We start from the raw sequence: 15359 nt of genomic DNA, 5'->3' as shown, positions 1-15359 counted from the left end.
CTTCATACTTTTGAACGTCAGCGCCGCGGTAGTGCACGTGGGATTGCTTCATACCTGAATCGCTCGGTGGCCATATTTGGCTTTATAACGCCGACACTATGCTGGCGCCTGGCGCAAGGTTCATGAATCCCGGGGAAAATGAAGTACAGAAAGAGAATGCAAAGTAATGCTGGGACATTTTACCTAAATTTAATTACGAAATGCCATGAGCTTCAGTCTGACAAGTATAACAACAGCTAAGTAAACAAGAATGAAAAGGATACTCAGCAATATTTTGCAGAATGAGATAGCTGTGTCAGCAAACACATCTGAGCTCAAGCTTTTTAATGTCTATAGTATCGTGAGCAAGAAATGACTGATGAATTCCAGAAAAGAGTATTTGAAAGGTGCCTGCCTGTGGTTATAATACTTGTATTCAGCATGATTTAAATATGGTCAGTCATGAGACATATTTCTGTACATTGCAATCAGTGCAGAAGTGGATTCAGTCCCAGATCACAAAAACATTGATTCCTGGGGCATCACCAAAGACAAACAGGGATGTAAAGTCTCCAATCAAATATTACTTTGGATGCTGCCTGGGACTAATGTGTGTCACTGTGCTATTTGCAGAGTCATATCTTTACTATAGAATTATTACAGGGTCACCAACAAATGCAAATCTAACTTTCAGGGTCTTCACTCATTCTGTAATACATATCTCTGGGAAGATTAATTTCCTCATTAAGGACATTGCAAAGGCATTTGGAGTCAAAGCGTAAGTAATCCAATATATTGCAACGGTAATACAATTCTCTTTGAATTTTGATTGAAACTATTGATGAAATTTAATTTCTCTTTCAGATTTTTTTTCCTATTCATGTTTCTGCATATTTTTCTACAGAACGTGGCAACAGTAAAACATTTTGATCTCCGACAAGGTGGTGTTTTGAAATAACATTTGTTATTTATTAAAATACATGATTCTAAATAAATAACCTTGAAAACTACATAATGTATTATAGCTATTTTTAGTTTATGCAACTAAATTTTGGACTCAGGTAAGATGAATTGCAAATTGTTGAATCATAAGTTAAAGAATAGCGCAGGCATTTTTTCTTTTCTTAATAACTTATCTGTCATCCAGCAGACATTGAAAATAGGAAAAAAGGCCTTTGAAAAATAAGAACATCCAACTAAAAATTTTGACATGTATTTAGCAAAACATTTGAATTCCAAATGGCACATAACTTTTCCTGCTTCCAGTAGAATTGTGAGATACTAGTCAGACACATGCTTAAAAACAGAAAATGATGAAAAATTATGCAAAAGTATGTTATCAAGTGACATTGTAAAGTCTGAAGACTTTAATAAACTATATCACAAAATTCTAACATATAGGATCATTTATTTTTGCTTCAGAAAAACGAGTTGTAAGATGTGTGCCCCCCCCCCGTTCTTTAAATTATTGTTCTTACTAGTATGTTGGACATGTAGTATGGTTTTCTGTGTATGAGACAGCTTTAAAAATCACATGTGATGAGAATGATTCAAAAAAATTGTGTGAAGGGAAAATGGGGTCTGACCTCCAAAAACAGGGACATCCTGTGCAGGAGTAAATCAGTTCCTAAAATAGGAATGTTCCACCAAAATAGGAAATTTAAAAAGACTATTTCATGTTGTTTAACACACAAACTAAAAAAATAATAGCATGAAAGTGAAATTTAAATGTTTTGTCTTCTACTTATCAAACAATGTTAACCAAAACAAAGAAAATAAGTAATTGACTTTAAAAAGGTGGCATGTTATTTTAACAATAAGGGAGTTTGAAATATGTGTATAAGACAGCAGAGACTTATTAAAAGAGGCAGATATATTTTAACAACCAAAAGGAAGAAAGCAGTAAGCACCGTGGTAGTCCAATGAACCTCTCCAAGCTGTAACTGTAGATAAATCCTTTATTGAACACGAACAATTCATGATTCATCACCCAAAGACTCCCTATGCTGTGGAATAAAATCCCGGTATATGTGAGGCAGAGCACCTCGCTGGCCTTGTTCAAGAGAAATCTTGACCAATGGATGGGAGATCGCAGATATACCCCAGGGATTACCTCAGTGTCACTGCTCAACAGAGGCAAAGCAAAATAATGGGTATAGTTCCCCATACTAAAGGGGTGGCATAAGCCACAAAACTATGGGCTAGGCTTGTAAATGCCCTCGGGCAGATAGCCTAGTATGAACCTATGAACCTATGAACCTATGAACAACACAATAAGGTAAACGAAACACTGATAAATCAAGCGCTTTTGCTTGCATAGATGTCAGGCTTTTTCAAGATGAAACAGCAGGGTAACCAAGTTCATTTAAATAGAGGCTTTCAGTGCTGATTGTTTCAATTAAACAATTACATTAATTCAATTAAATTAATTGAAATTAAGTTGATTGAAATGCTTTAACCAACACCAAGATGTAAAATATACTTTGTTGAGATGGAAGCATGGTTGTGCACAATACTTTTGATTTCAAGCAAACAAATAAAAACATGTTAAAATACAAATGCGTAGATGTTGTCTGACAAGAGCTGTGAATACTATCTTATAATGTTAAATACTATCAGTACATTCTAAAGTCATTGAAAAAAACCTTCTTAGTTTAAATATTTTAAATATTATAAATAACATGGACAAATAAACAATGAAATCAGAGTGGTGTAACAACTGTGTTTTTTTGTTTTAGTTTTTTTAAAATGAAACCTTCTAAGAATTGTGCGTATAAAAATATACAATTAAAATGAACCTTAAAAAATTCCTTTATGCACTCAGTGCCAATAAAATATCAATAAATATAAAAATAAATATAAATAAAAATACATCGTTTAATATATATATTATTTCCAGTTAATATATAATAAATATCAATAAATATAATAAATATAATATATATTAAACTTGTGTGCTAAGTCTACTGTTGTGTAACCAGTACCTAAAAAATGTCTAAAGAATGGGGTTTTAATTAATAAATTATTAATTTATACCCATGTGCGTGTGTTATGATGTAATAGTGCGTCTTTTATACAAAAGCTTGTTGAAAACATACAAATATTTGCAACTTCTTACATACAACCTGTGACATCTTTTGTAGATGAATTTCCAAATGGTCAACCTATGAACAACTATATTATTCATTGTTCCATAAGATATTAATTATGGTTATAGTTTCACTCGTCTTTTAATACACTACTGATGCTGATAGCATCATTTAAGGCAGGTGGTTTCGTTGCATTTAGTCTGAGTTGCCATATTAGTTCTTTGTACTCAATGGTGGCTTCCCAGTCACCACCTCTTGGGTTATGGGGAACCTGTTCTAAGACTAAAAATTTCACAGACATATTAGGGCAAACCATCTGGTGTCTATAAAAAGCGTTTGATTCTTTCTTCTTTTGGATGTCATAAAGGTGTTCGTAGATTCTCCTACGCAACGTCCTTTCGGTCTTTCCAATGTAAAAACTTTCACAAATCTGACACACACCTAAGTATATTATCCCTTTAGATGCACAGTTGTAATGTAACTCTGATCTGACTCTAAAATTTCTGGATTTTATGTATAATGAACCTGTGTTCATAATGTATGCACATTGTTTGCAAGCATTACATTTGTAAGTACCTGCCTGAATCTTTACGGTTTTTGTTAGTGCATTGCCTTTGTCTCTCAAATAAATTTTTGAGATTAATATTTCTTTAGTTGACAAATGTTGGTTGACTGGGCAACCATTTATTAATTTCTTCATTTGATCTTATAATAGGCCAATATTTCGTTATAGTGTTTCTTAAATCCACAGCATTGTTATTATATGTGCATACAAAAGCAGCTTTAGAGTCAAATTCTTTACTTTGTGTTTGTGTTTCAGCAATTCCAGTTGTTATCTCCCTTTGATGTACCTAGTAAAGGTGAATATGTGTTGTCTCTTTGGTTAAAACTTCCTGATGCATTTTGTTTATTAACTTTTCAGGGTATCCTCTTTCTAAAAATAAGTTCTTTAGTGTGTTCACTTCCTACAAAATAACATCCATTACACATTCTTGAGGCTCTGATGAATTGTCCTTTCAGAATGCCTTTCTTTTGTGAATAGGTGACCACTAGCAAAATGTAGAAATGCATTGGAGAATGTACTTTTTCTGTACCGATGACTCAAACCTCTTTAACTCTTTGTTTTTAATCAGACCAATGTCCAAATAGTTTAATGTGTCATCACTAATGTTATGTGTAAACCTTAAAAAGTCAGTGGTGCTATTTATGTACTTCAAAAATTCATCCAGACTTTCCTGTTGCCACTCCATAGCAAACAAATATCGTCCAAATATCTTTGATAGTGTGTGATATTTTCTTTCCAGGCTGAATTAAAAATAAATTGTCTCTCCCAGTAGAATAAGACGATATTTGCATATCTGAGGCACAGGGTGTGCCCATTGCTACACCTTTTCTTTGTTTAAACATTCTCCATTAAAAAAGATAAAATTGTTGTTTAAAATAATTTCCATAAAATCCACCATTAAGTTGATCAAATTTGTACTTAAACCTGAATAATTGATTAAAATTTCATTAAACCATTGTAGTCCTGTAGCATGGGGAATGCTGGGGAACAGTTCTACTATGTCCACTGTAACCATTACGTTGGTACAAATATAGTATTCATTTTTAATATTTTTCAGGAATTCCCAAGAGTCCTCGCAAATGTGGTCAAAGGATGAAACCATTTTCTTAAGAGACACATCTACAAATTTTCCTAGAGGTTCTGTGATACCTCCAGATCCTGCCACAATGGGTCTAAATTTTAAAAGGTTTAAACCTTTGTGAACTTTTGGAATCCCAAACATGACTGGGGTAAGAGGTTTGTTCACCATTAAAAAATTCAGTAGTTTCTCGTTAATTACCCCTTGCAATAAATGATCTTGTAATAAGAATTTTATTTTTGCATATGCTATATTAATTTCATTTAAGGAAATGATGCTGTATTGTTCGGTGTCTTGTAGTATGTTATGTATATTGGTGTCGTAGTCATGTTTGTACATCAAAACAACCCCACCCCCCTTATCCGGTTTCATAACCCTGATTTGTTCCTCTCCAAGTTGATTTATGAGAGAACAACAGTTGTTAGATAAATTTTCTTTTGTGTTACTGATGTTTTTCAACTTTCTAATATCTGTCTCCACCAGTTCCTTGAAAATTTTGATAACTGGGTGAAGAGGGGGGTTAAATGTGCTGGTTCTGCTAACAGGCTCCCTAACATAAGTTGTACCCTTGAAAAATACATTTAAGTTAAGCTGTCTTGTGTAGAGTTTCAGTTCCATAATTGTCTTAGTTACATCTAGGGGTTTAGTTGGAACAAATTGAAAACCCTTTGTAAACAGGTCAAAATGTGTATCATCAATGGTCATGTCAGTAAAATTATAGATTGTGAAATTAAATTTGGAAATTGTTGTACAGGTTTCAGTAGTAGCTGTTGAAATGACTGTTACTACATCATTGGTAGCTTTTGATCTGTTTATCTCCGTTGTCTCACCCAGTTGTGAATGCTTTGAAACTGAACCCTGTTCCCCTGTCTTCCCTGAGGAAAATGAAAAACCTGGTTTGGGTTATTGTTAGGTGTACTTGTGTTACTGTTGTTACCCTGTTTCTGCGCCAGGCATTCACTACGCCTGGGTGGTTCATTAACTGTAGGGGAATCATCCTGTTCATATACATTGCTGTTAACAATTTTGTTGTAATTCTGTTTGTTAGACCAAACACTTCTAGTAAAGGTCTGATAAGCTGTACCATTTTTGTAGTCTCTTAATTCCCTTTCCAACTTTCTAATTTTCCTGTCCATTATTTTCATGCAATGTTGGTCTACATCTGTGAAAACATTGTCAGTCTTTTTTTACCCTAGAAAAATGCATATCAGAAATAATAGTTTCATTCAAATCATTTAACTCTTGTAATAAAATATCAATTTTCTTTTCATAGTCCTTGATCATGAGTTGCAACATTTCTAAACCTGTATTATCTAATAACATTGAAATATCTTTAAAGAGTTGTGTCCCTTGAGTAGCATTGTTAGGGAATTTAATTAAACGGAGCCCTTTTGGGACTCTCTTAACTCTAACACACTCATACAGGTAATCAATTTCTAACTGCATTGCCTTGTATGCATACAGTTTTTCTTTAAACAATAAAAAATCATTGTCCGTTTTACTTGTTTTTGAAGAATTGTCAGCAGTACATTTTTCAAAAATGAATGCTTTGTTTGTCCATGCCCCAAAGTTAAAAGCTCTTGCATTGTTATCGGCTAGTTTATTCGCACCCTGCTGCTGTAAAGATGATCCGTTTTTTGAAAAAATGTCCAATGAATGTCCTGTAGCGTTTAGTCGCCCATTCGCATTTGAAACAGATGCTTCCTTGTCGTGTTCTGGACCCGTGTTGTTCTCTCCAAATTCCTGAAGCTGATTGCCCGCAACCCCAGATGTAACCGTTGGGTTGCTTTCTTTATTTTTCAATGAGTTACTGATCTGGGTAAGCAGGCTGACAACCTGCCGAAATTCCGCCCTTGTGACTGGCACGTCATCTGCCTCATCACGCAAAAGAAATGGTGTGCTTATTGTGTTGTTCATGTTCAATAAAGGATTTATCTACAGTTACAGCTTGGAGAGGTTCATTGGACTACCACGGTGCTTACTGCTTTCTTCCTTTTGGTTGTTGGGACTTAGTTCGTGGTTTGGTTTATTACTGGTTTTTGCTATGGCAGAGAGCGCGGAGACGTCCGACTTCCCAAGCACACCATTTCTTTTGAGTGATGAGGCAGATGACGTGCCAGTCACAAGGGCGGAATTTAGGCAGGTTGTCAGCCTGCTTACCCAGATCAGTAACTCACTGAAAAATAAAGAAAGCAACCCAACGGTTACATCTGGGGTTGCGGGCAATCAGCTTCAGGAATTTGGAGAGAACAACACGGGTCCGGAACACGACAAGGAAGCATCTGTTTCAAATGCGAATGGGCGACTAAACGCTATGGGACATTCATTGGACATTTTTTCAAAAAACGGATCATCTTTACAGCAGCAGGGTGCGAATAAACTAGCCGATAACAATGCAAGAGCTTTTAACTTTGGGGCATGGACAAACAAAGCATTCATTTTTGAAAAAGGTACTGCTGACAATTCTTCAAAAACAAGTAAAACGGACAATGATTTTTTATTGTTTAAAGAAAAACTGTATGCATACAAGGCAATGCAGTTAGAAATTGATTACCTGTATGAGTGTGTTAGAGTTAAGAGAGTCCCAAAAGGGCTCCGTTTAATTAAATTCCCTAACAATGCTACTCAAGGGACACAACTCTTTAAAGATATTTCAATGTTATTAGATAATACAGGTTTAGAAATGTTGCAACTCATGATCAAGGACTATGAAAAGAAAATTGATATTTTATTACAAGAGTTAAATGATTTGAATGAAACTATTATTTCTGATATGCATTTTGCTAGGGTAAAAAAAGACTGACAATGTTTTCACAGATGTAGACCAACATTGCATCAAAATAATGGACAGGAAAATTAGAAAGTTGGAAAGGGACTTAAGAGACTACAAAAATGGTACAGCTTATCAGACCTTTACTAGAAGTGTTTGGTCTAACAAACAGAATTACAACAAAATTGTTAACAGCAATGTATATGAACAGGATGATTCCCCTACAGTTAATGAACCACCCAGGTGTAGTGAACGCCTGGCGCAGAAACAGGGTAACAACAGTAACACAAGTACACCTAACAATAACCCAAACCAGGTTTTTCATTTTCCTCAGGGAAGACAGGGGAACAGGGTTCAGTTTCAAAGCAATCACAACTGGGTGAGACAACGGAGATAAACAGATCAAAAGCTACCAATGATGTAGTAACAGTCATTTCAACAGCTACTACTGAAACCTGTACAACAATTTCCAAATTTAATTTCACAATCTATAATTTTACTGACCTGACCATTGATGATACACATTTTGACCTGTTTACAAAGGGTTTTCAATTTGTTCCAACTAAACCCCTAGATGTAACTAAGACAATTATGGAACTGAAACTCTACACAAGACAGCTTAACTTAAATGTATTTTTCAAGGGTACAACTTATGTTAGGGAGCCTGTTAGCAGAACCAGCACATTTAACCCCCCTCTTCACCCAGTTATCAAAATTTTCGAGGAACTGGTGGAGACAGATATTAGAAAGTTGAAAAACATCAGTAACACAAAAGAAAATGTATCTAACAACTGTTGTTCTCTCATAAATCAACTTGGAGAGGAACAAATCAGGGTTATGAAACCGGATAAGGGGGGTGGGGTTGTTTTGATGTACAAACATGACTACGATGCCAATATACATAACATACTACAAGACACCAAACAATACAGCATCATTTCCTTAAATGAAATTAATATAGCATATGCAAAAATAAAATTCTTATTACAAGATCATTTATTGCAAGGGGTAATTAACGAGAAACTACTGAATTTTTTAATGGTGAACAAACCTCTTACCCCAGTCATGTTTGGGATTCCAAAAGTTCACAAAGGTTTAAACCCTTTAAAATTTAGACCCATTGTGGCAGGATCTGGAGGTATCACAGAACCTCTAGGAAAATTTGTAGATGTGTCTCTTAAGAAAATGGTTTCATCCTTTGACCACATTTGCGAGGACTCTTGGGAATTCCTGAAAAATATTAAAAATGAATACTATATTTGTACCAACGTAATGGTTACAGTGGACATAGTAGAACTGTTCCCCAGCATTCCCCATGCTACAAGACTACAATGGTTTAATGAAATTTTAATCAATTATTCAGGTTTAAGTACAAATTTGATCAACTTAATGTTGGATTTTATGGAAATTATTTTAAACAACAATTTTATCTTTTTTAATGGAGAATGTTTTAAACAAAGAAAAGGTGTAGCAATGGGCACACCCTGTGCCTCCGCATATGCAAATATCATCTTATTCTACTGGGAGAGACAATTTATTTTTAATTCAGCCTGGAAAGAAAATATCACACACTATCAAAGATATTTGGACGATATTTGTTTGCTATGGAGTGGCAACAGGGAAAGTCTGGATGAATTTTTGAAGTACATAAATAGCACCACTGACTTTTTAAGGTTTACACATAACATTAGTGATGACACATTAAACTATTTGGACATTGGTCTGATTAAAAACAAAGAGTTAAAGAGGTTTGAGTCATCGGTGTACAGAAAAAGTACATTCTCCAATGCATTTCTACATTTTGCTAGTGGTCACCCCTATTCACAAAAGAAAGGCATTCTGAAAGGACAATTCATCAGAGCCTCAAGAATGTGTAGTACGGATGCGTTATTTTGTAGGGAAGTGAACACACTAAAGAACTTATTTTTAGAAAGAGGATACCCTGAAAAGTTAATAAACAAAATGCATCAGGAAGTTTTAACCAAAAGAGACAACACATATTCACCTTTACTAGGTACATCAAAAGGGGAGATAACAACTGGAATTGCTGAAACACAAACACAAAGTAAAGAATTTGACTCTAAAGCTGCTTTTGTATGCACATATCATAACAATGCTGTGGATTTAAGAAACACTATAACGAAATATTGGCCTATTATAAGATCAAATGAAGAAATTAATAAATGGTTGCCCAGTCAACCAACATTTGTCAACGAAGAAATATTAATCTCAAAAATTTATTTGAGAGACAAAGGCAATGCACCTAAACAAACCATAAAGATTCAGGCAGGTACTTACAAATGTAATGCTTGCAAACAATGTGCATACATTATGAACACAGGTTCATTATACATTAAATCCAGAAATTTTAGAGTCAGATCAGAGTTACATTACAACTGTACATCTAAAGGGATAATATACTTAGGTGTGTGTCAGATTTGTGAAAGTTTTTACATTGGAAAGACCGAAAGGACGTTGCATAGGAGAATCTACGAACACCTTTATGACATCCAAAAGAAGAAAGAATCAAACGCTTTTTATAGACACCAGATGTTTGCCCTAATATGTCTGTGAAATTTTTAGTTTTAGAACAGGTTCCCCCTAACCCAAGAGGTGGTGACTGGGAAGCCACCATTGAGTACAAAGAACTAATATGGCAACTCAGACTAAATGCAACGAAACCACCTGCCTTAAATGATGCTATCAGCATCAGTAGTGTATTAAAAGTTAGACGAGTGAAACTATAACCATAATTAATATCTTATGGAACAATGAATAATATAGTTGCTCATAGGTTGACCATTTGGAAATTCATCTACAAAAGATGTCACAGGTTGAATGTAAGAAGTTACAAATATTTGTATGTTTTCAACAAGCTTTTGTATAAAAGACGCACTATTATATCATAACACATGCACATGGGTATAAATTAATAATTTATTAATTAAAACCCCATTCTTTAGACATTTTTAGGTACTGGTTACACAACAGTAGACTTACCACACAAGTTTAATATATATTATATTTATTATATTTATTGATATTTATTATATATTAACTGGAAATAATATATATATTAAACGATGTATTTTTATTTATATTTATTTTTATATTTATTGATATTTTATTGGCACTGAGTGCATAAAGGAATTTTTTAAGGTTCATTTTAATTGTATATTTTTATACGCACAGTTCTTAGAAGGTTTCATTTAAAAAAAACTAAAACAAAAAAACACAGTTGTTACACCACTCTGATTTCATTGTTTATTTGTCCATGTTATTTATAATATTTAAAATATTTAAACTAAGAAGGTTTTTTTTCAATGACTTTAGAATGTACTGATAGTATTTAACATTATAAGATACTATTCACAGCTCTTGTCAGACAACATCTACGCATTTGTATTTTAACATGTTTTTATTTGTTTGCTTGAAATCAAAAGTATTGTGCACAACCATGCTTCCATCTCAACAAAGTATATTTTACATCTTGGTGTTGGTTAAAGCATTTCAATCAACTTAATTTCAATTAATTTAATTGAATTAATATAATTGTTTAATTGAAACAATCAGCACTGAAAGCCTCTATTTAAATGAACTTGGTTACCCTGCTGTTTCATCTTGAAAAAGCCTGACATCTATGCAGGTGAAAGCACTTGATTTATCATTGTTTCGTTTACCTTATTGTGTTGTTCGTGTTCAATAAAGGATTTATCTACAGTTACAGCTTGGAGAGGTTCATTGGACTACCATGGTGCTTACTGCTTTCTTCCTTTTGGTTGTTGGGACTTAGTTCATGGTTTGGTTTATTACAGATATATTTTAACAATTAGGGAGTTTGTAATATGTGTATAAAACAGCAGAGAATTATTAAAAGAGGCACAGTTATTTTAACAATTAGGGAGTTTGTAATATGTGTATTAAACAGCAGAGACTTATTAAAAGAGTCGCAGATATTTTAACAATTAGGGAGTTTGTAATATGTGTATAAGACAGCAGAGACTTATTAAAAGAGGCACAGATATTTTAACAATTAGGGAGTTTGTAATATGTGTATAAAACAGCAGAGGCTTATTAAAAGAGTCACAGATATTTTAACAATTAGGGAGTTTGTAATATGTGTATAAAACAGCAGAGACTTATTAAAAGAGTCACAGATATTTTAAGATGCGAAAATAAATGGTACCAACTTGTGCAGTTCAGATTTGTGGGGATGATAAGCAAACCCCCATGGTGAATGTGCCCCAGATGAGAAACAGATGCTGCAATATATTTTTGCTAACTACTATAGATGGTTAACTTAAATTCTTCCAGTCAACTGCTGGGATCATTTGACTGAAGTTTATATTCTTCCCATGAAGTAAATAATTCTGAATAAGAATATCTATGACTTACCTACAGAAAGGTCACATAGAGCCAAGCTCAGAAGATATAAGTTGCTCTGTGTTCTAAGTCTTTTATCTACTACAAAGGCAAGTAAAACCAACACATTTCCAACCGTTATCAAAACTGCTGCTGTTGCCATCATTACAGCAAGAACCACTAATGTAGCACCAGTAAACTGAGGAAGAAGAGCAGTTTCAGGATGCAAGCTGTCATTGGAAGATGAAGTAGGTATGGAGAGAAAAGCCAAGACACTTGAGTTAAAAATCTCAGATAGCTTGTCCATAACTGATTGTTTCAATAAATGCAAGTTATACAATACTAAGTAAACATATTGTATGTATTTTATGCATATAATCTGTATAAGTTTGCAAATAAATAAAATATCTAAGTAAATCTTGAGGTATGCATCAGAAATCTGTGTGACTACATTTTATTCTGTTGCTTGGTGTTAACATCGGTATGCTCCAACAAATGTATTGTCTCTTTTATAATAGTGTAGCCACTTCTTATTTTCCTATAAGACTCTGCCTCCTGGGATTAAATGTTATTTACAGTAATTTTGTATTTCACTTTAACAATTTAACTCTTGATTGCTTATAACTATTAAGTTAGGAAACAGTGGAAAAGACACTGGGAGAGATTTGGCAAGCACTACAGTGAGATAAACAAATGTTTACAAATGCTAGACTAACAGGATTTTTTTCCACTTTAGATGTATGGCAAATATATTTCGTATAAAGCAAATGACGATCATACTGAAGGAAACAATCAGCAGTGCACTCGCACTCATTAATTTTATATTTTTCATTTTGTATGATTTGATGACTAGTAACTGGTTAAGTATATAATTTTTCATTCACCTTTCAGAAGGTTCCCTAATAATATAGACTGTCAAATCAAATAAAATAGCATGAAGCATGAGTGATACTAAATAAATACATCTCTACATAATCAAATTAGCTGAGATACATGCATTTACAGAACATCTTTAGGTCTGTAGGAGAATTAAGCTTAACTACATGTTTAGGTCTGTAGGAGAATTAAGCTTAACTATGTACAGTAAATGTCTGATTAAGTCTCACCAACAGTAGACTGGAAAAAGAAGTTATGTACCTACCATAGCGTTCCATGTTAGTTGTCTTCATCTCGCCTTTTTTCTTGCTGGTTGGGATCAGAGCTGATCCTCGGCTCTGACTCGGCCATCTTCTATAGCTCTAGAGCTATTTACTGGCTCGAGGCTACCCCTTATCCCATGATGCCTAGTGATAGCTACCCAGATCTCATTTGAAACAGCTAACCCCGGACATAGCCAGAGAATAAACCTGTCCAAACAAATAGGTTGTTTATACCTGTCATACTCTCTAAGTCAGTAGAGAAAACAAACCAGAGAACACTCAGCCAGTGAAACCAGAACTCCTCTCGGTCCAATAGGACAGGGGGACGGAGGGTGGGATGCAAGAAAGAAGGCGAGATGAAGATAACTAACATGGAACATTATGGTAGGTACATAACTTCTTTATGTTAAGTTGTCTATCTCGCCTTCATTCTTGCTGGTTGGGACAGTGTCCCTAGCACCTACAATCCTGGGTGGCTCACTGCAACAGTCTATTCAGAACAGTGGAACCAAAGTCAGCTCTGCTCCTGGAGACCATATCTAGCTTGTAATGAGAAATAAAGGTATGAGGGTTTACCCACGTAGCAGCTGCACAGATAGAATCCATGGGCAACCTAGATTGGAAGACTACAGAGGTGGCCAAGGCCCTAGTAGAATGTCCTTTCAGTTTAATAGGTAACACTTTGTTCCTTAATTGAATAATGAAAGTAATAGTGTGAGACAACCACCTGGATAAGGTCACCTTGAAAACTGGGAGACCTTGTTTGCCTAGAGCATAGGAAAGGAATAGTTGGTCCGACTTTCTTATTTCCTTAGTCCTGTGCAGGTAAAAATGCAATTGTCTATGAACGTCCAATTGGTGTAATTTGTACTCTGCCTTGTTGGTGTGGTTAGGGAAAAAACACAGGAAGATCTATAGATTGGTTTAAATTATTTTCTGAGCAGACTTTCGGAAGAAATGAAAGATTAGTCCTCAGAGCAACCCTGTCCTTATGAAAAACCAAGTATGGAGGATGAACACATAGTGCCTGAAGTTCAGAGACGTGTCTGGTTGAAGTAATAGTTACCAGAAAGAGTGTCTTCCAAGATAGAAACTTAATGGAGCAGGACGCTGCTGGTTTAAAGGAGGGCAGAGTTAAGGAAGTTAGAACCAAATTAAGGTCCTAAGGAGGAGGGGGATCTCTCACTGGAGGCCTAAGGAGAGTAGTCCCTCTCAAAAAAGCTTTACAGAGCTTATGAGACATAATGTTTGAATTTGACAAACCAACATGAAAGTTAGAAATGGCTGCTAATTAAACCCTGATTGTAGCAGAAGCGGACCTGGAATGAAAAAGTTGTGGTAGGAATTCCAGAATTTCGTGGACTGGGGCTGAAAAGGGATCTACATTCCTAGCCTCTGCCCAACAAGAAAAACATTTCCATTTACTCGCATAAGTTTTTCTGGTTGTGGACTTGTGAGAGGAGACAATAATCTCATGTACAGCCAGGGAAATGCTGGGAAGCCTGGCTAAGGTTGGAAGTGGAGCAACCAAGCTGTGAGCTGGAGTGTTTGGAGGGATTGATGCAACCCACCTGATTGATGAAGCAGTAGGTGTGGAATCGGATCCAGAGTCCAGGGCTGATCGAGAAAGTAATGGTGCAGGAAAAGGAACCATATCTGTCGAGGCCAATAGGGGGCAATGAGGATCATTTTTCAACCCAACAATATTGCTTTCTGTATGAGTTTTGAAATCAGTGGAAACAGAGGAAAGCCAATCGTGGACTAGATCATCTCTGAGTGAGTGATCTGGAAGCAGAAGATGGGAGAAGTAGTTGCTGCATTTGCTGTTGAAGGGGATGGCAAAAAGATCGCAGCAAGGCTGTCCCCATTTGGGGAAGATAAGATCCGCAACTTTCTGATTCAGAGACCACTCATGAGGCATGACAATAGCTCTGCTGAGCCTGTCCGCTATGACGTTGGACCTCCCAGGGATGTGCGTCGCATTCAGAAAACATTGGGAGGAAATTGCCCACTGCCACAGTCTGAGTGCTTCTCGACACAGGGGGTAGGACCTGGTTCCGCCCTGCTTGTTGATGTACCACACCACTGACATGTTGTCTGTTTGAATTGCAATGGTCCCAGAAATAAGAGAGTCCTGAAGGGCTTGCAATGATAGGAGCACGGCTGTCATTTCTAGGACGTTTATGTGCAGATGGTACTTGTGAGGCTGCCAAGTGCCTTGGACTGTCCTGCCCTGATAATGCCCCCCCCCCACTTTATCAGGGAGGCATCTGTGGTCACTGTGGCTACCGGAGGGGGCTGAATGAAGGATCTGCCCTGAGTCACTAGTGGGGAGACCATCCACCAGGAAAGGTGCCCTTTGCATGCTTCTGTAATC

The 15359-nt window shown here is 35.7% G+C and overlaps 1 protein-coding gene across 1 annotated transcript in view; it reads right to left on the bottom strand.

Moving 5' to 3' along the window:
- LOC122797030 (histamine H3 receptor-like) overlaps positions 1-15359 on the bottom strand; it is a 373882-nt gene that overhangs the window by 347062 nt on the left and 11461 nt on the right. The window contains exon 2 of the mRNA XM_044065803.1: positions 11877-12152. Within this exon, the coding sequence (XP_043921738.1) occupies positions 11877-12152 (276 nt within the window). The remainder of the gene's footprint in view (positions 1-11876; positions 12153-15359) is intronic.

The sequence above is a fragment of the Protopterus annectens genome, chromosome 3.part0, assembly GCF_019279795.1.
Source record: "Protopterus annectens isolate FY-2018-M chromosome 3.part0, PAN1.0, whole genome shotgun sequence".
Lineage (NCBI taxonomy): Eukaryota > Metazoa > Chordata > Ceratodontiformes > Protopteridae > Protopterus > Protopterus annectens.
The sequence above is the reverse complement of the archived record's forward strand: the minus strand, read 5'-3'. Positions and strand labels throughout refer to the sequence as shown.